Source organism: Parambassis ranga, chromosome 16, assembly GCF_900634625.1.
Source record: "Parambassis ranga chromosome 16, fParRan2.1, whole genome shotgun sequence".
NCBI classification, from domain to species: Eukaryota; Metazoa; Chordata; class Actinopteri; family Ambassidae; genus Parambassis; species Parambassis ranga.
Genome location: NC_041036.1, coordinates 14,940,766 through 14,960,072, shown reverse-complemented (window position 1 = coordinate 14,960,072; position 19,307 = coordinate 14,940,766). Strand labels below are relative to the sequence as shown.

At 41.6% G+C, this 19,307-nt stretch overlaps 4 protein-coding genes across 4 annotated transcripts; 3 read left to right on the top strand and 1 right to left on the bottom strand.

Moving 5' to 3' along the window:
* Positions 1–93: 93 nt before the first annotated feature.
* Positions 94–4,692, top strand: dap3 (death associated protein 3). Its single transcript, XM_028425245.1, has 13 exons — positions 94–712; positions 959–1,000; positions 1,154–1,276; positions 1,681–1,782; positions 1,875–1,983; positions 2,075–2,167; positions 2,263–2,393; positions 2,520–2,600; positions 3,140–3,304; positions 3,407–3,466; positions 3,538–3,627; positions 4,274–4,391; positions 4,467–4,692. Exons 2-13 carry the CDS (start codon positions 962–964, stop codon positions 4,550–4,552), a joined length of 1,197 nt encoding a protein of 398 aa, XP_028281046.1. The 5' UTR covers positions 94–712; positions 959–961; the 3' UTR covers positions 4,553–4,692.
* A 529-nt stretch (positions 4,693–5,221) lies between these two features.
* Positions 5,222–9,708, top strand: gba1 (glucosylceramidase beta 1). The gene is made up of 12 exons (XM_028424532.1): positions 5,222–5,333; positions 5,429–5,507; positions 5,583–5,774; positions 5,846–5,992; positions 6,739–6,872; positions 6,951–7,123; positions 7,218–7,307; positions 7,392–7,539; positions 7,922–8,146; positions 8,576–8,739; positions 8,817–8,933; positions 9,190–9,708. The coding sequence occupies exons 2-12, from the start codon at positions 5,435–5,437 to the stop codon at positions 9,293–9,295; spliced, it is 1,569 nt and encodes a 522-aa protein (XP_028280333.1). The 5' UTR covers positions 5,222–5,333; positions 5,429–5,434; the 3' UTR covers positions 9,296–9,708.
* Positions 9,709–10,093: 385 nt separating this feature from the next.
* On the bottom strand, positions 10,094–15,027 carry rnf115a (ring finger protein 115a). The gene is made up of 9 exons (XM_028424533.1): positions 14,871–15,027; positions 12,986–13,044; positions 12,728–12,782; positions 12,222–12,505; positions 12,070–12,138; positions 11,911–11,983; positions 11,734–11,827; positions 11,087–11,202; positions 10,094–10,856 (listed from the first exon to the last, which is right to left on the bottom strand). The coding sequence occupies exons 1-9, from the start codon at positions 14,946–14,948 to the stop codon at positions 10,731–10,733; spliced, it is 954 nt and encodes a 317-aa protein (XP_028280334.1). The 5' UTR covers positions 14,949–15,027; the 3' UTR covers positions 10,094–10,730.
* Positions 15,028–15,058: 31 nt separating this feature from the next.
* On the top strand, positions 15,059–19,295 carry polr3c (polymerase (RNA) III (DNA directed) polypeptide C). Its single transcript, XM_028424531.1, has 13 exons — positions 15,059–15,184; positions 15,812–15,958; positions 16,103–16,367; positions 16,660–16,961; positions 17,065–17,169; positions 17,255–17,428; positions 17,520–17,571; positions 17,671–17,731; positions 17,810–17,960; positions 18,457–18,558; positions 18,650–18,699; positions 18,800–18,949; positions 19,038–19,295. Exons 2-13 carry the CDS (start codon positions 15,812–15,814, stop codon positions 19,120–19,122), a joined length of 1,644 nt encoding a protein of 547 aa, XP_028280332.1. The 5' UTR covers positions 15,059–15,184; the 3' UTR covers positions 19,123–19,295.
* The last annotated feature ends 12 nt before the right edge of the window (positions 19,296–19,307 follow it).

Here is a 19,307-nt window from a genome sequence, read left to right as displayed (position 1 = left end):
TGCTTGTACTGATTCTCTGTGTATTTTTCAGTCAAAGCAAATAGATCCAACAGAAATAAGTAGAAAACAAACAAAAAGTTAAACTTTTTTTTGTGATGTCATTTAAACAACTGAGAGTTTGATTTCTACCAAAAGACTTATAACACACATATGTATATAATATAGCATACACATATAAATTAATGTAACTAAATATAAACTTAAAATTAAGAAACACAAAGATGTATTTTTTAAATATGATATATAAATACCAGAGACTAAAGATAAACAGAAAATGGCACTGTTGGGTGTAAATATATAAGACATACATAGGCTGCTTTGTAAAGGGGACCTGTAAATGTTTGCTTCCTATAGTTACAAACTGTTATAGGTACTTCTGACACTGCTTTATTATTCTGACAAAATGGCACATTGAAGGCTTGAAAGGCTTTGTTCTTCTTCCAGTCAGATTATGAAGAGCTGATCACCTACACCGTGTATCTGACGCAGTCATATCAAACTGTATTTATACTTATTGGAGGTGAAACGTAACTGATAAACTCCATTTTCCTCGTTTGTTGTGGCCTGGGTCGAGCATCTGATTGGCTTCAGCATGTCGTTACGTCACTTCCTGTTCTGCACAGCATGATGGCGGTGTCCATGACAGATCTGGCACATTGACTTCTACTGGAGGCGTGCAGTTTGTAGCCTTCGTTATCCGGGACGATTTCCAGTAAGTGACATTAAACAACATCCTCAGCAGTCATCGGTTCGTTTGTATGAGCCGAGCTGCGGGTGAGCAGCTGTCTGTGCTCACATATATCCGCAGTTCATGCTGCTAGTTCATCCAGGATGCTACAGCTAGCGGCTAGCTAACTGTTTATGCAAGGTTATAGGACACCGGCGTGCATTTACACATCATTGGTTGTGGTTGTGTTGCTGTAGTTTGAAATATATCACTTTGTCCGGCGTGTTTCAGATCATGGCTCTTCACAGACTGTCCTTCAGGCTACGGCAAACGGTAAGGATGAGGTTAACGCTGCGCTTACGTGCAGTTAAGAGACGCTACATATCATTAATAGTGTATTACAAAAATTAAATTTTGTATCGCTAACATAGTCAAGTTGTTATGTTGTAAGTATAGATCACATTAAAGACTGTGGCAATGTTGCAGGTAACCCATGTTAGGTCCCTTCACACCAGTGGATGTGGACAGCAGCAGCAGCAGCCACAGTCTGTGGATACCAGCTCGGAGCCTGAGCCACTCTCAGTCTTCAGAACACAGGAGCACAATCCGGTAAGAGCCTGCGTTTTTTAGAAGTTAGGTTAAGAAGGCTTACTGCGTGGTACACTGACAGAAGTCCTTCATCCAGCAGAGACAGATGTGTACACTGTACTTTAAGTATTTATGCATTGATTAGTCCCAACATTATAACCACTGACAATTAACTGAGTCACTGTGATAATCACGTTACAATGACATCTATCGCACATATTAACCAGAAGGTAAACATTTTGTTATTGAAGTTAGGTGTGTAGGAAGTAAATGAAATGGTTAACTGAGAGGATCTGAGTGGCGTTGAAAAGGGCCCGTTTATGATGGCTGAAAATTGGGTCTAAGCCAGAGCCTCTCCAAAACTGCAGGTGGCGTTCCAGAACAGGCAGACCCATAACCCAAACTTCACCTTTGTCTCTTTCTAGGCATGTCAGTCAGAGAGACACATTGGACAGTACTACACTGTGCCTCCTGGACACATTGGCACTCTGTTCCCTCACAGCCTCCCCAAACGCTATCAACAACAGGTACACAGGCATATGTGTAACTTAAGAAATGGATCACAGTATGTATTATTTGTGAATAGCATGAATATAAATGTTTATGTTTTGATTTTCAGGTGAAGACGTTTAATGAAGCCTGCATCATGGTGAGGCAGCCAGCCCTGGAGGTCATCTCTTACCTGAAGAATACAGACTACAGTCAGCCTGCTCTGCGATATATATTCTGTATCCTTCAACGCACACATCCTCACTAACATACACACTTCCTATTTTACATCCTGACTAAAAGTGTTATTGTCCTTATCAAGTTGATCAGATGGGTTGAAGGGTAGTGGGAAGACGATGTCTCTATGTCACACAGTCCACTTCTGCTACACACAGGGATGGCTGGTGCTCCATATTCCTGATGGTGAGACAAACACGAAGGCACATAACAAACTATATGATTGACCTGCAGTACATGCCAACATGCCCTGTCTTCTTCATCTTCTCTGCCTCATACAGCCCACAAGTGGGTGAAGAACTGCAAGGAGCTGCTGCCATCATCATATAATCCCTCTCGCTTCGATCAGCCATTAGAAAGCACTGCCTGGTTACGCGATTTCAAAATCACCAATGAACAATTCCTTTCAAAGGTGAGGCCATTTACACCTTATTACTCTGAGGGTACACAGCCTTAGCAGCTTAGTCTGCCATTGTGTGCGTTTGTTTTAACTTTTATGAGAAAGAAACTCAACAAAACAGTTCTGTTTCCTTCCCAGATAAAGACGAAGCAGCGCTATGTGTGGACAAAGAGAGAGTTCACAGACGAGGGTCGTCCACTTGGAGAGCTGGTGGATCAGGTGAGTCGCTCTAGCATTTCTGTCAGTTCATTAGAGGTTTTATGAGGCTTAATCTCATCATCTGTTCTTCATTTCTGCCTGGCCAGTTCTCCTACAAGGGTCATTAAAGTTTCATCTTTCACCTTGCCTGTGTTTGGCAGTGATCGATAGCTGATGCATGGTGATGGATCAGCACAATGTTTTTGTGCCACACACACACACACTGACAAGGCCAGAAAAGAGCTGCAGATTTATGTGTGAGGTTCTCACCTTCTGACAGCCATCTTGCTCTTGTATTATATTCTCTAAGACGAGGTGTTTCACGTGCTGATGCATTTGTTAACAGTTGACAGTTGTGGTAATTTGTTTCTCACTAAAGTTGCATCTGTGGTAAACAGTTTGATGTTTACAGGCTTTACAGTTAAAGAAATTGTGCATACATTGTAACCCTCCACCCACGCTTGACTGTAAACCCCTAGCTCAGATTCTACTACTGAGTTACACAGCTCCCTCCATATCACATGGTCATTAGGCTCCTGCTGGTCTTCCCTTTGCTGTAGGGTATATCTCGTATTAAGAGCAGCACTGATGTGGTGGGGGCGGTGATGAAGGAGCTGAGGCTGCAAAGCGGACAACCAGGGTCAGACTTTCGCTTGGCCGTGGCCGTGGATGGTGTCAATGCCCTGTGGGGAAGATCCAGCATCAAGAAGCAGGATAAGAGCGCTGTGAGAAAACACGTTCACACTCCTGTCATGCTAATACTACTACTTCCTCAGCTGCTACAGATAGAAACTGTCTCATGTTTCACGCTCTCCTTCTGCTATCAGGTGGATCCAGAAGAGCTCACTTTGATTTATAATCTGAGGAAGCTCATGAAGAACAACTGGGTGAGGAAAAAACACAGCGACTGCAACATTATAATATTACATTGCATTAACAGTAACTCTCTTGTTTTCAGACTGGAGGAGCCATTATCACTACTCTGGCTCAGACGGGGTCTCTCTACACTTCAAAATCTGCCTACTTGCCTCAAGAGCTGCTTGGAGAGGTCAGGGGTTCGTTTTAATGTGCCTTATTATCTGTAGCTCTGACACTTCTGCTGTGACAGCAGATTGTTCATTTCTAACTTTGGCCAGTTTGTGTAGAAATTGCAAACTAAGCACTTTTTGTGTTTCTTGTCCCACAAATATTACAAGGAAATATGTTGTCATATGCGTCAGTTTCTTTGCATCGCACAGTCCCTCCAGTGTTTGATACAGTCACTGTGTCCACTTTGCTCTCAGCCACATGACTGAGTCATTTCTAATATAATTTATCACAGTTGTATTTATCTGATGTTTACATGTCACAAGATCAATTTACTAATGGACCAATGAATCCATCACCGTCTCTCTCCTCATACCTTTACACTGGACAGTGGTTGAACCATAAAACTTAAAGTATGGTCATATAACAGTCACAACCCACCAGATAGGATGCTGGCATTCTATGATGCAGACTGACTGTGTGGGCTGCACTTGAACCTTCATATTTAAAAACATGCATTATTGATTTCTTCCCTCGTCATTTGGACTCTGTATAAAAGAGGTTTTAGGGAGTGCAGTCTGTTTCATATGATGTGATTTATCATGTGGCTTTGTGGTCAGCATGTTTAATGTCCTGTAGTCTGACACCCTGTCTCCTTTGCTCATCAGACGGGTTTTGACAACATGGATCCATTCATCCCAGTGTCAGTGCCCAACTACAGTGAGAAGGAGTTTGAGGGCTGTTATCAGTACTTTATGGACCGCCGCTGGCTGCAGCATCCTCAGAGTAAGTGATTGGGATTCTGACATATAAATCATGTATAATCAATACTGCTCTGTTAACTGTTTTTGTTTCCATTAGGTCTAACAGAAGAGGGGAAGAAAGAAATCATCTTTTTGAGCAACAAGAATCCATCCATGTTGGACAGAATTTGTAGCTTCCTATGAAGATTTAAATCACACATACACACACTCACACATACCACACAAAATATAACTGCTTATACTTAAATATACAACTGTCCATGTCTGTATTCTGTAAATTATGATGCATGTGTTACTTTGATAATAAAATGTTAAAGCTAAAAGTGCTGATGACGTTCTCATTAAGGGAAGTGAGAAGTTTAATTATCTCTGTCCTTGTTCTTGTGAATGATGAGCTGATTACTAGCATAGGAATGTGTTAGGAATGAGCACAAACCTCCACCTGAACTCAAGGAACAAGATTTAGTAAGAAAAGGTCAAAGGTCATGATCACAAGAACACTTTTTACGTTAACACATTTGAGACAAATTGCCTACAGATTTCTTCACATCTGTGCCAAGAGGACAGAGCATCTCTGCTAGTTGGCAGCATATGGCCGAATTGAATGTGCCATTCATTTCTCGCCATTTGCACATTATCAATTCAATCATGATGCCACATTGAGTCATTATAATTTGTATTAAAATAAAAAAAAATTAACAAACTATTTTTGCTCAACCAGTTCAGCTGTACTTAAAAAATACAGATAATTCAGATTAATACTGATAGTACAATTTGGTTAAACAGCACCACCTGGCGGCTGCTGCAAATTATTACATGGTTGCTCATGTGACCTTTATTAAAGTCATATGACCGGTGAAACCGACAGTACAATGCTGGGGAAACAAGAAGTGAGGAAGACCGCACTAGCTCAGCGGACAGGTTGCACTGAGGACATGCTGCGCTGCTGACACACTTGTTCAAGGTGAAATTTGTCGATTCTAAATTGTTCTGAGTGACCTGACAGTGAAATATGTGTGTGTTTGTGTCACATTTGGATCCACTGTACTTTGTTTACAGATAAAAATGGCGCTGTCATTGCCATCACCTGTCCTTTTGGCGCTTGTTTTCATCGCAGCAGAAGTGATCCTCACTACAGGTATGCACACACACACACACACACGCATAATGTTTATAGAAAAACTGTCCCCATATGATCTTTGTATCCTCACAGGAAGCAGTCAATGTGTTGCCAGAAACTTTGGCCATGACTCTGTGGTGTGTGAGTGTAATTCCACCTACTGTGACAGTGTGGGGTCGGTCACCCTGCCTCCACGGGGCCAGTACTCCTCTTACCTGAGCAGCAGGGCAGGCAGCAGGCTGGAAGCCAGCCAGGGTCAGATACAGGTGAAGAGCAGCGGAGCAGGTGAGTGGAGGCATTTTATCAGTCAGTGTGTGGAGTGCGGAGCAGCTGCAGAGTGATATTTGTTCTTTCAGACCTCAGGTTGACTATCGTACCCTATCAGAAGTACCAGAAGATCAGGGGGTTTGGTGGGGCCATGACAGACGCAGCAGCCATCAACATCCTCTCTCTGTCTGCTGGTACACAGGAGCAACTGCTGCGACAGTACTTCTCCAGTGAAGGTACGCTCCCTGTGTGAGATAAAGAATGTGGCCACCATTGATAAGCACTATCAGAAAGCAAAGAAAGGTTAGAAACCTCAGCCATGGACAAAACAACACCTGGAAAAACAGGAGGAGAAAAGATTTTTATGATGTTATAAAAAGTTTTAAGGAGCAAAAAAAAGCAAGTAAACATTTCAAATTTAAACCCATGACTTTAGCCTGATACTTTGAGTTCTTTAATTATTCATTTTTGGCAGAACTTTTCTTGTTTCCTTAAACGATGTGTTCTTTCTGAAAGTTGAAAGTCTGAAAGTTTTGTGCATATACACGCAGCAGTTATTACCCATGTTGTCCAGTGTCAATCGTATTTCCTGGATATTTCAGGATATATTAAAAATGTGTGCAGAATCACACTGATGAATAATGAACTGTAAATGTTTCTGCATAACATAAGCTTTATTAGCACCCTGATTACACAAATATGCATTATATTAATATAAAACAACAACAAACATTTGTGTTTGGCAATAACACTGACATCTATCCTGAAGACATATTTTATAATAATAATCACTTTCACTATATTGTCTCCAGATACACATATTTCCAACATGAAGAGTTGAAACGGTACATACACCTTATAAGAGCTTTTGTAGCTGTATAACTAAGTTTCCAACCAATGCTACATAAATGTGTGACCTCCATACTTTGGTTAATGTTAGTCTTGCTCCTCCATCTTTGTTGTAATTGTTATATTGTGTCAGGTATCGGCTACAGCGTAGTACGTGTCCCCATGGCCAGCTGTGACTTCTCCACCCGCCTCTACACCTATGCTGACACACCTGGAGACTACGACCTGGAAAACTTCACTCTGGCTGCCGAGGACATCAATATGAAGGTGTCCACCTTTCTTTAGCGCTTACAGACGTGTTTGTGGCTGCATGTCTCTCATCTCTCCTCTTCTTCTTTGTCTCAGATCCCTCTCCTGCAGCGTGCCCAGGCCCTGTCTCATCAGCCTCTGTCTCTGCTGGCCAGTGCCTGGAGTGCCCCCACCTGGATGAAAACTAATGGTGCACTCACAGGAAAGGGCTCACTGAAGGGACTGCCAGGGGGGAAGGAGCATAAAACATGGGCTCAGTACTATATCAGGTAAATATGTGGCTTTACCTTAAAGTGAACTCACACATTGTAACAGCATATTCTTGCTGTTACAATACTCATTTGCTTTGATGGTTCCACCCAGGTTCCTGGATGAATACGCCAAGTACAACTTGACCTTCTGGGCACTGACCACAGGAAATGAGCCCACTGCAGGAGAGATGACAAACTACAGGTCTGTGCTGTATTCACATCTCTTTATATGATGTCAACAATAATGAGTTGAACCGACTGAGGAAGCATTTTTGTTTCACTGCAGTTTCCAGGCGCTGGGCTTTACCCCTGAGGAGCAGAGGGACTGGGTGGCTCTGGACCTGGGCCCAGCTCTGCATGCCTCGTCATACCCGCACACACACGTCCTCATACTGGATGACAACCGCCTGCTGCTGCCCCACTGGGCCAAAGTGGTGAGTTCCAAGGACAGAGTGATAGCTTGGAAGGTCATGCATAACTTTATTTTACCTCGTGTTGCAGGTAGCTGTCAGGAATTTCAACACAAATGAGTACCAGAAAATAAAAGTCTCTTCTTCTTGGCTCTTTGGGTTTTAAACTGATGATATTGTTGATAGGAACCCTGAGAAAGATGTTTGTCTGAGATATGTTTGTTGTTTCTAGAATGGCCCCAAAACAAAAAGTCTACAAAATTCAATAAGGCTCTGTATAAAACTGATTTATGCAGGAATGCTATACTAAAGGCAATTTCATAATTACAGTGGTTAGTGTAAAAACAGGATGTTTGTACATCCTGCATTCTTATTTGTGGGTAAAGTTTTATTCCTGTCTCTTTAGGTCCTAAATGATGTTCATGCAGGAAGGTACATTCATGGCGTGGCGGTCCACTGGTACATGGACCATTTGGTCCCAGCTGAGATAAGTCTGGGAGTCACTCATCACCTCTACCCAGAATATTACCTGTTTGGCACAGAGGCCTGTTCTGGCTGGAGCCCCTTCGACAGAGGAGTGAAGCTTGGAAGCTGGGACAGGGCCGAACAGTACGCGCATGATATTATCGAGGTGAGATCCCCTTATCTCATGTGGGTTTTGAGAGTTTTGCCTGTTCAGTCAGATCCGCTGTAACAAAGGTGACAGTTGACACGTTGCATGCTGTTCTGTGAAGGTGAGTCACCTCTCCCTGCTGCAGTGCAGGTTTACTAGTTGCACTTGGTTGCACATGCTCAACAGAGACTGCCCGCAGGCCTTCAGAGCAAGCTGGAACTGGTGTTTTGTTTCTTCTTTCTTCACTCTCTCTCAAGGGACATTGGATTCTCTCCATTCTATCTATTTTGCATGGGTGCATTCAGGGTCTTTGTCTGTGCTGACAATCAGGGGGATTTGTTTATGCAGATGGACTCTCCTTGTGACATTTAAGCCTCAGTTCAGCAGCCTCACTACACGTTTTAAAACACACACAAAGCAGTAGATACAGTGTTTTCTGCTTGGCAGGACTTAAATCATTATGTGGTCGGCTGGACTGACTGGAACCTGGCATTGGATCAAACTGGTGGGCCGAACTGGGTTAAAAACTTTGTGGACAGCCCTGTTATAGTAGACACCAAGAGAGATGTCTTCTACAAGCAGCCAACTTTCTACAGCATGGCCCATTTCAGGTAACTTACCTACATTAATGTCTTATTTTACCTGTGCCATTATTTCAGCGTGGCTCATACATGATGTCTTTACACAGTAAGTTCCTGTGGGAGGGGTCTCAGAGAGTGGGTGTGTCTGCCAGTGGACAAACAGAGCTGGAATTCTCTGCCTTCATCAGACCAGATGGCTCCGTGGTGCTCATCGTACTTAACAGGTACTGTATATTCAGCTTGCTTCAGTGTGTGGAAATGAGGCATAAATACTCAACTGGGTGTGTGTGTGTGTGTGTGTGTGTGTGTGTGTGTGTGTGTGTGTGTGTGTGTGTGTGTGTGTGTGTGTGTGTGTGTGTGTGTGTGTGTGTGTGTGTGTGTGTGTGTGTGTGTGTGTGTGTGTGTGTGTGTGTGTGTGTGTGTGTGTGTGTGTGTGTGTGTGTGTGTGTGTGTGTGTGTGTGTGTGTGTGTGTGTGTTAGGTCTGCATCAGTGCACAAGTTTGAAGTGTGGGATCCTGCTGTGGGTTACATCCCCTCCGCTGCTCCAGCTCATTCCCTGCTCACTCTGGCATGGAACACACACTGATCATTTTTGTATTAACGGGTTCGCCACACAGCTCAGTATACAAGCTAAAAGGAAACATTTCAGTTTGTCTGATCTGCACTGCTTATTGACACCACTGGTCACTTTAAATTATTGTCAGCTAACCTGCAAGACCTTGAACACAGTTCACTTGAATTTAAAATGCAATTTCATGCATTTGTAATAGAAATTACAGAGGAGAATTGGGATGACTGTAAAATGTACGAGTCAATTTTTAAAAAATTTTTTGACTTCTTACAAATGAATGTATCATTTCACCAAAATTACCTTAATTTCCAGTTAATATTTTGCTTAAAATGTCCTCACCATCTCATCAACAACTTAATAGATGTACATTTCTGTAAATTTCTTTCAGTTGCCATTTAATTTTATAATAAAAAAAAGCATATATTGTTCACAGTTGTATTTTTCATATATAAAATGACACCTCTTCTGAACATTTTTTGGTCAATTTATTAATACATCATAGACATTTTTTTTTCATATATAATATACAGTTTGATAAGCAGGTATTTCACATTTGCACCTCAATTTTCAATGTTTTTTTTTCTTTGCAAACCTTTTAAGTTGTTGACTAAAATTATTTACATCAAAAAAACTGATAAAAATTTTAAACAAAAGACAGTCATAACAGAGGAAATAAAATGCCAGAGGGATGCCATCTGTTTATAATATGTACACCAGGAGGAGTATAGCATCAGATAGGGGGCCGAGTGAGCTCCAGAGATTGTTATTTAATTCCCTTACTGGTACAAAGTTTATTTTTTGGAAGAGTCCTGGAAGGAGCAGGTACTTCCTTCCTATCCCCTGAAGTAACAGCTTCTGTTTGTGGTCTAACTGCATCATTTATAAAATAATCTTTCTTTTTTTTTTTTTTTTAAATGAAATACACTACAGAGCACAGACACAATAACATGAACACCTTTACAATGCAATCCCATAAAAAAAGACAATACCATTATATGAAGTTCAATCAACATCCTCCTGACACAATCAACAAAAATGGACCGCAGTGCCCTTCATACACATTATTTCAGGGCTGCAGGTGTTCATGTGGTTATGTCCTGCCTCTGTAAGTCCCCCCTACTGTCTTTTCATGTGCCGTACAGGGCTCAGTTGCAGGATTTAGTTTAGTTAAGTCTGGCATTTCTCCACCATAATGTATTGCAGCAGTACATTTAAAGAAAAATGTAAAAAAGGAGTCGCTTGAGAGGTGATGTAGACGAACATTTAGGCTGATTTGCTATTAGGAAAAGAAAAAGATCAAACAGACCTCGGCGGACAGTTAAGACGTCTGTATTGGTGCATGGTGGAAGGAGAAAGGCATTAAAATAATACAAAAAAGACTGAGATGATTATGACTGCAACAGAGGAAAAGTGAGTGAAAAGAGTTTGGGATGAGACACATGTGGGTGTCTCAGAAGGACCATCTCTCCTGTGTGCGGGGGTCCATGGAGAGGGAGGGAGAGGGGGACTCTGATGGGGGCTGGCTGCTGCTGTCTTCTCCATTCAAACTCTTCCTACACACTGGACATGTGTCATGCTGTGTGGCCACAAAATAAAATGCAAACAGTGTTAGTTTCAGAAGAGAATTCTCACAAGTGTCTTGAGCAGAGCTTGAACAAGTGGGTATTTCAGTCCTGTTGTATGTGATGCTCAGGCAAGAATGCTACACAACATATCCACCAGATCCTTCCTACTGCTAGAATCACTCAGTATGTTGTATTACATGATATTGCTGTACAAAGGTCTTTGGTCTTTGTTGTGACTCACCATTTCCAGCCATGGTACTATACAGTCTGAATGAAAGAAGTGGTTACAGGGTAGCTGTCTGACTGGCTCTCCCACTGAAAAATCCTCTTTGCACACTGGACATTCCATACAGCAATCTGTCAGAACGAAGATGGAAATATGTTTTTAGAATCAATATTCCTACAATTTCTGGTCAGTTGCATTTCTTATGCAGACCTGCATTACATCGTAGGAGCCCCAACTGTGTTTGCATCATGTAATTTCTCAGCAAAGAAAATAAAGCAGCACTTGATTTCGCAGATGAATAAAACCACAGAGACAAAAGCCTAAAAAAGACACACGGTCAGCTTGTCGTGCAAAAGCTAAGCTACATAACTAACCACAGTTGAAGCTCAGTGTTAAAATAGGACAGCACATACAAATTTATTTTTTTTTACAGTAGAGGTATAAACTCTTATTTAATGAAGCCATGAGTTTATTTCTTTATCCTCAATCATAAATTACTGCTCTTAGCCTTACTGTTTTAATTCAGACAATTAAGTGGTGGTAGCTTTGCCATAGTTGCTACTATGACAGAATGACTTTGATAAAGCTATAATGTTTGGTTATGGACAAAGTGAGAGAGACATGAAAAATAAAGTGGTAAAGTATGAATGAGAAAAACTGACCTGCTTGTTCCTGAGAGATATTGACAGTTGGGAGAGAGGAGATCTTCTCTTTTTCTGCTGGAGGAGGTCCTGTGTTCTCCAACTGCCCTAGTAACTACGCACACACGCACACCTACCCTCAAGACCAATGAAAATCTGATATGAACTTGATAAGATTTTGGATAAAGTTTAGTTTACCTGTGTTATAACAGCGTCTAACCCGCCTGTCCCCCATGCGTAATCCCCTGGGTTAGAATGCAGCATTCCTGTCCTGAAAGGGACATGGACAAAACAGGCTGATGATAAATAACATCTAAATAGTATTTTTATAGTACTGCTACTCTGATGTCATATTACCATGACAGGGGGGGTGAGCCAGGGACTCCAGAGTTGGCAAAAAGACCAGCAAGAAACTGTTGTACAATCCTGGAAAATAGAAAATATACAACAGTTAATGTCATCAACCAAAAGAAAAATAAAGAGCAGAGAGAAAGAAGGTGGCCATTTACCCTTCCACAGCGGGCGAGCGGTCTGGCCTACTGCTGCCTCTAGACCGGTACCTCCTCTGACTGTGCAGGCGAGGGGGACGCCCCGGTCCCCATTGTTCCCCGGCTCCTAGTAAGCCCCCCATAGGTCCTCCTAGGCCTGCTGGAACAGACCCCCCAATTGGTCCCCCTCCTAACCCTCCCAAGTCACTGAAGCTCCCCAGGCGTCCTCCAGGGAGCCGAGGTTCTGAGTCAGGGGTGTCACTGTCTGTTGCAAATGGCCGCTCTAGTAACAGGAGGTGCCATAGCTAAAGAGAATTTTGGGATTGGACAGGTGATATATTGTGAAAGGGGACAAAGAATGCAAGCAATGCAATGACAGCAGAAATTAAGCCAGCATGCCATTAGAAAGAGAAGGAAAGGGACCAAAGGAAAGGTGAGGGAAAGAAAAAAAGACATACAATTATTTTTTTAATCAAACCTCTTTATCCTGTACTCATTCTTCTACTACCCTTCAGATTAATTCATACCTCTGCAAACTGTGTGGCTGTGTCATCTATCCCGTTTGCGCCACCCTCTAGGAGACTAAGAGAAACAACACAAGGGGACAAAAGACACATTATTTTAAATATGTACTGAACCCCATGCAAATTTAGCATTAGCGTTAGGCTGCAAACATCTCCAGTCATGTCACTTAGTATAGCTCCAGTCCACCACTAACCAGCTTTAACATCATCATGTGTCACCTGGAGAAGTGAAACAGCCTATAATAATAAAAACTCTCTTACCTGGAGTCTTCTGTTACTTCCTCTATGAAACCTGAATCACATCTTGGACAGATGTACTCCTGGAAAGAGAGCCACAACAAAGACTGAAACATAAACAGGCTGGGAGAAATGCTCATTTTACTTTCCTAGAAGCCACACTGACTAACATTGTGTTTTGGCAAAGCATTATGTATTTTATGTATTGTATTTATCTGCAAAATTATCCTTCACTTCACTGAACTCAAGATCCTTCACAGGAATCATACATTGATTTTAATCCTTTTTACTGTCTGGTTTGGACAAGAAAAGAGCAGGATAATATCAGTCAGATTGGTATGAAGGCCAAGCTGTGTTTTATGAATGCAACCAAGGAGGTAGAGCTGGTCTACCAACCACACCTACAGTGTGTCGTGTTAGGAAACAGAATGACGAAAACTCTACCGCCACTTGATGCAGATGGATCATGTCACCATGCTTGTTTTCATAAGGCACTAAAAGCTTGTTTGTCTTACATTTTGGGGATCTAAAACCAGTTTCATAGTTAGAAGTGGTTAAGAAACTCTGCAGTAAGCAAAAAACAGCCTGTGAGTTGGGTGTCTTTTGGTTATCCTATCTGTTGTATAAATGGATTTGTGACCGATAGATGTGCTAGTGTAGTAGTAGTTTGCAGCGTGATAATCTTGGGTGTTGCAGTCAGCTGGCTCAGTGAAGACATGCCACAGGACTGAGTGTGCCTGAGACAAGCAAGCCAGTTTAGAACCAGTGATGGGCAGCCTGGAAGTTCCCTCAACAGTAACATATAAATAAAGACAAGACAACCTGGTGGACTCACCGACACAGTAAGTGAATGACTACTACACAAACAATAAACACAAGGTACCAGCATCATCATTGTTCTGTGCAACTAGTAAGTAGACTAAGTGCACATTATAAGCCTTCACTAATCCTTTCTTTTTTGATTTATCATTTGGTTGACATAATAATCAAACATGCAAATCCCTTGCTGTTTCCTAAATTAGAAGACATTCTTTAAAGGGTTTGTTCTGTCCATCTGACAGACTAAATTAAAAAATATTACATTTACAAGAGTTACAAGCCTGACATGTAAAAGATTATTACCTCAGCTTTTAAAACACCCAGAAATAAAAAGTGTAGCTAAATAATTTTCTGACAACCAAACAGGATGTATATAGTATGACAACATAAGTGCTGCAAACTACTGCCTCCAATGTGACTACAGTGTTAAAAGCAACACAGATAAATGAATATAATGGATCTGGGATTCATAATAAACTGACTGTAAATACGAAAAATATCAGAGGTGTAAAAAATGCCAGAAAATAAGACATCCAAAAATTAGTTTAAGTCTGTAAAGATGCATGTCATCAGCAATGTAATGCTCCCGTTTGCAAAGTCAAAACTGAAACCAAATCCATGTTTAACTATGTTCCCAAAAAAGTTTGTTTTTTTTGTAATGGGAAAATGAAACCACAAGTATCCCACTATCACTGAACCATTGTTAAATGTGTGGCATTTAATACAAAGAACAGTAACACAAATCTTTCTCTCAGGAGCTTCTGCTATTTTGTGTAAAATACAACATCCACAAACTGTCAAACCACAGCTTCACACACAGCGTTTGGGCAAAAACCTTTAAATCATACAGGCCTAACAAAACGTGTAGATGACTGTTCTTAATGTGTGTTTCTTCGACGAAGACAGAGGCTGTCACGAGTTTATTTAGTGGAGTTAACAACAACAAACACCGCTAACTGCTAACAGGCTAGCTAAGGTTTAGCTGTAGCAAGCAAGCGAAAGAAACGGGTATTTGCAGAAAGGCGGCCTTGTCATCCCCGCGCGTTATACAGCCGAATAAAAGAGATGAAGAAAAACACGTGCGGCTTACCGGGAGTTTAGGGTTTACTTCTCCCTTACAACAGTGACAGAAAAACCGATGCGGGGGAACAGCCGCAGCCTCCGCCATCTTCCCCAGACCAGCACAAACACACACTGACGTCGGTCCTCCACAAACTGTAGCCAGCTGTCCGCCTCCAGCCCAGCATGCACCGCGGCTCTGCTGGCAAATCCCAGCGAGCGAAGCCGAAGAGCGGAAGTGACCGTGTGTTGTCATCGAGGAGAACCCGCATGTGAAGAGGCTTCAGGCTGTGGGATGCTTAAAAGGAAGAATTGCGCCTGTCTAGAAACCTCTCTTTGGGAAAGGTTTGTGTAAAACAGTTATTTTACCCTAACCGGTTTAGTTCTACGTTATAATCGTTATCTTTCAAGTTAGCGAGGAAGCAAACTTTACTTTCACTAGCTATGTCACAGACAACACAAGCTTACTGACATGTATTTGTTTACTGACAAATGTTTAATGTACTCCTTTACAGTACGAAGAACTATAAGTCAGGAATACGAACAAGTCAGGTTTTCTCAGCATTGAGATAAATCTGGGAACTAGGTTGAGTGGAGACTAGGTTTTTCCAGGGTAACTTTGACCCTAAACAAGATCAACCACTGTGCTTAGGAGACCTCTAAGGGACTTTTGAGATGCATACTTTATTGCTTTTATTTCTCATTTTTCAAAGACATTCTCTCAGTTTTCATAGTAAACACTTTCTCATGTATTTTCAAATTTGTGAAAGGTATTATAAAAGAAAAAAAAGATTTTTTTCTCATGCTGACCTCTGATCTTTAAATTAGCAGGCACTTGGCGTTTTATTGCCATCAGATGCTCTGGAATGATCAGCTAAGAAATACTTTATCTAGAGGCATGCCGACGATGTTATGATGTGCTGATACTGACCTTCAAATGAAAATCTGTTTGATTTGTTCCTCTTTGTGCAGATGACTGTTCAGGAGGTGCGCCTGTGTGGTCTTCTGCTGCAAGAGCACTTTGGAGAGGTGGTGGAGAAAGTGGGAACACTCATGCTCAAAAATGGAGCACAAAATTTAAGAACCATCCTTCATGAAACTGGCATGTCAGTAGATTTGGTAAGTGTATATTTGAGCAGTTATGTATTTCCAACTGACTATTTTATTTGTTTGGTCTATTATATTCACAAGCTAAACATCATGTTGATTGAAAAGTGTTTGTTGGTATATGGAAGAGATTTATCGTTCTCTTTTTCGCTCCAGGTTAAGAAGTCTCTGTGTGTGCTTGTGCAGCATGGGGCCTGTTTGTTCATATCAGGCCGTAAAGGACCTGGGAGCCCGACTGAATATCGAGCCAGCTGTGATCAGATTCTGAGAATTCTGCGTTATCCACGTTACATCTATACTGCCAAAACTCTGTATGGTGACACGGGAGAGCTGATCATAGAGGAGTTACTACAGAGAGGCCATATGACGATGAGCAGCACTGTTAAGAAAGTTGCAGACCGCCTCACGCAGAACATGGAGGGTCAGTGTCAATCAGAAAAAATGATTATGAATGTTTTTAAGCCCTGGTTTTGGTTTGGCAATTAATATAGATAAATATATATAAAATATATTTCATTTGAAATGTTATGTTGCAATAAATGTAATTCAATATATTTGAATATTGAAACTGAACTAAACTCTTTTCAGATTCTTCTTTGACGTAATTTTGGACAACTCTGGTCCTGTAGTTTGATTGTTGTTGCTGGAAATACATTGGATTCCTGCAGAGTGTTCAAAGTAAAGTAACAATGTGGTTTGTTATTGTATTGTAGAAGGCCGCAGCATGGATTACAGTGAAGTGTCCTCTGCCTTCTCCAGCCTGGTGGAGACCCATTTTCTTCAGCGCTGCCCTCAGTTAGGGGGAGCAGCAATGAAAGAAGGCACAGCTCCAGCTGATGCTGTGACTCCTGCTGCCCCTGCTGCTCCTGCCAGCACCGCTCCACCTACAGCAGAGAGCTTCTCTGACTGCTACAAGGTGCCTCAGGTGACACTCATAGGGCGGGGCAAACGCCAGCTCGCCAGTGAGGATGGAGAGGACCAAAGAAATGCAAAAAGGCCTAGGATGGATTCAGAGGTCGGTTTGGAACACTATGGTTACTTTAAACTCATTTCCTGCATAAACCCCTGTTGCCTCTTCTGTCCCTTAACATCTGACGCTCTGGATCTGTGTTGTGAAGGTACATGGTGACGAGGGGATTTACTGGCAGGTGAACTTTGAGCGGTTTCATCTTCACTTTAGAGACCAGGCCATCATCACCGCTGTAGCCAACAAGCTGGACCAGGTCAGCTTGCACATTTTAATTAAGGTGAGTTTAATGTTTTGACAATCACTCATGTTTCTAATCTTTCTAAATATTTACAATGCAGACTAGCAGTGAAATAGTGAGGACTATGTTGAGGATGAGTGAGGTGACAACCTCGCCCTCAGCCACCTGCACAAAGCCCCTCTCAGCCAATGAAATCTTCAGGTCCCTCCCAGCCGGCTACAACATCTCCAGACCGATCTTAGACCAGTATCTTACGCTGCTTGTGGATGACCCGGTATGACTTCCTGATGAATAACATTTCCTAACCTAATAGTTTTCATCGAAAAACACCTTCATGTTTGTTTTCTTCTTTAACCTTTTTAAAGATGGAATTTGTGGGGAAGGCTGGAGAAAGTGGAGGAGGGATGTATGTAGTCAGTATCCTTTTTAAATGTAGATCATACTGCCATGAACCAACCCACTGGTTTGTACCAGTTAATTAATGAACACTGCTGCTTTTCTGAACTCATCTCGCAGATATGCACAAAGCTCTGACCAATCTGGCACGGGCCACACTTGAGTCTGTGGTGCAGGAGCGGTAAGCTAGTGTGTGTTTTAAACGTGTTTACAAATGTTTGTGCAGCCTTAAATAATTAGGCTTTTAATCTGCCATTAGCTTTGGCTCAAGATCAGCTCGCATCTTCCGCCTGTTGCTAAGGAAACGTCACCTGGAGCAGAAGCAGGTGGAGGATTTTGCCATGATTCCAGCCAAGGAGGCTAAAGACATGCTGTACACACTGCTCTCACAAAACCTAGTCCAGCTACAGGTATGTGGAGGATAGATTGTAAGTGGTAAATTACTTACCACTCTGAAATTTAGTATTTTCTATTCTAGTCTATCTATCTATCTATCTATCTATCTATCTATCTATCTATCTATCTATCTATCTATCTATCTATCTATCTATCTATTTCATTAACACAATGGAGTTTGATGGGGAAATTGCTCTTAGGCTGCCTATTTCATGCTCAATACTAATGTCATAAATGCTTGTTGCAGTAGGTGCCTCGCTCCCATGACTGCTCCTGAGAAGCAACAGCTGGATGCTTTAAGACTTCACATTACATGCTGATGGAAAAGGAACAGTGTATCTTAGAAACATTCATATCTACAGATAAACCAACCTATAATTTGAATAACTCATAAACATAAACAGTGGACAGAAACGCAGAGCCTGAAGTTTGACTTAGAGTTTAAAGAGTTAAGGGAGCAGCCATATTTCTCAAGCTTTTATTCACCTGACTCATTTTCTCATTCTTTAGGAAGTCCCAAAGACTCCTGACTACGCTCCTTCACGCACATTTTATCTTTACACTGTCAACCAACTCTCTACTGCAAGGATGCTGCTACAGAACTGTTACAAGGTAAAAAATCATGTTACCCTTAAGGGCTCTGAGTTTTTTTGTTAGGCAATCTTAAGGGATGTTTTACCTCTCAATGTTTTTCGCACTGTAGACGGTGGCAAACCTAATGGAGCGACGCCTGTTTGAAACCAAAGACAGCAAGTAAGCCTTTCATGAATCATTTCACGTATCTTTAATGAAGTATTATTTACACTTTATACCACAGGTGAACAACTTTATTGGTTTTATGTTTGGATTGCAGGCGACTGCTGGAGAAATCCCAGCGAATTGAAGCCATCCTGGCATCTCTGCAGGCCAGTGGGGCTGAACCTGAACAACTGACTGAGGTTGAGGAAATGATCACTGCTCCTGAGAAGCAACAGCTGGATGCTTTAAGACTTCACATTAACAAGTAAGCAGTCAAAGGTTTTAAAGTTTCTTTCTACAGGTTTGAAGTGCCTCAATCACCTGTTTCTGTTTTCATTCTGTTTCTCCACCAGGTTAGATTCAGCAGAGAATCAAGTGGATGAAACCATCTTTCTTCTAGAGTCCTACATCAACTCCACTGCCACGTCTGCCAGCTGAGTCAAACTTCATAATTCTTAAGAAATGTTTCTATTACTGTTGGTGTATGATTGCTGTCAGGTATGACTGTTTTATAGTTTATAGATGCAGGTGTGTTTGTTTAAAATGGATTCAGATAGTTTTGATAGTTTTTTGCTTGTTTAATTTCCATGAATCGCCTATGAATAAATAGAAGACCAACATAT

Coding starts and splice junctions, on each gene's coding strand:
- dap3 (XM_028425245.1), top strand. CDS start 962: ATGGCTCTTCACAGACTGTCCTTCAGGCTACGGCAAACG. Junction 1,001..1,153: donor CCTTCAGGCTACGGCAAACG/GTAAGGATGAGG, acceptor GCAATGTTGCAG/GTAACCCATGTTAGGTCCCT. Junction 2,394..2,519: donor ATGAACAATTCCTTTCAAAG/GTGAGGCCATTT, acceptor TTTCCTTCCCAG/ATAAAGACGAAGCAGCGCTA.
- rnf115a (XM_028424533.1), bottom strand. CDS start 14,948: ATGGCGGAGGCTGCGGCTGTTCCCCCGCATCGGTTTTTCTGTCACTGT. Junction 11,203..11,733: donor TATCTCTCAGGAACAAGCAG/GTCAGTTTTTCT, acceptor TCGTTCTGACAG/ATTGCTGTATGGAATGTCCA. Junction 10,857..11,086: donor TAGTACCATGGCTGGAAATG/GTGAGTCACAAC, acceptor GTGGCCACACAG/CATGACACATGTCCAGTGTG.
- polr3c (XM_028424531.1), top strand. CDS start 15,812: ATGACTGTTCAGGAGGTGCGCCTGTGTGGTCTTCTGCTGCAAGAGCAC. Junction 17,961..18,456: donor AAAACCTAGTCCAGCTACAG/GTATGTGGAGGA, acceptor CTCATTCTTTAG/GAAGTCCCAAAGACTCCTGA. Junction 18,950..19,037: donor TTAAGACTTCACATTAACAA/GTAAGCAGTCAA, acceptor TTTCTCCACCAG/GTTAGATTCAGCAGAGAATC.
- gba1 (XM_028424532.1), top strand. CDS start 5,435: ATGGCGCTGTCATTGCCATCACCTGTCCTTTTGGCGCTTGTTTTCATC. Junction 5,993..6,738: donor ACAGTACTTCTCCAGTGAAG/GTACGCTCCCTG, acceptor ATATTGTGTCAG/GTATCGGCTACAGCGTAGTA. Junction 7,540..7,921: donor TGCCCCACTGGGCCAAAGTG/GTGAGTTCCAAG, acceptor CTGTCTCTTTAG/GTCCTAAATGATGTTCATGC.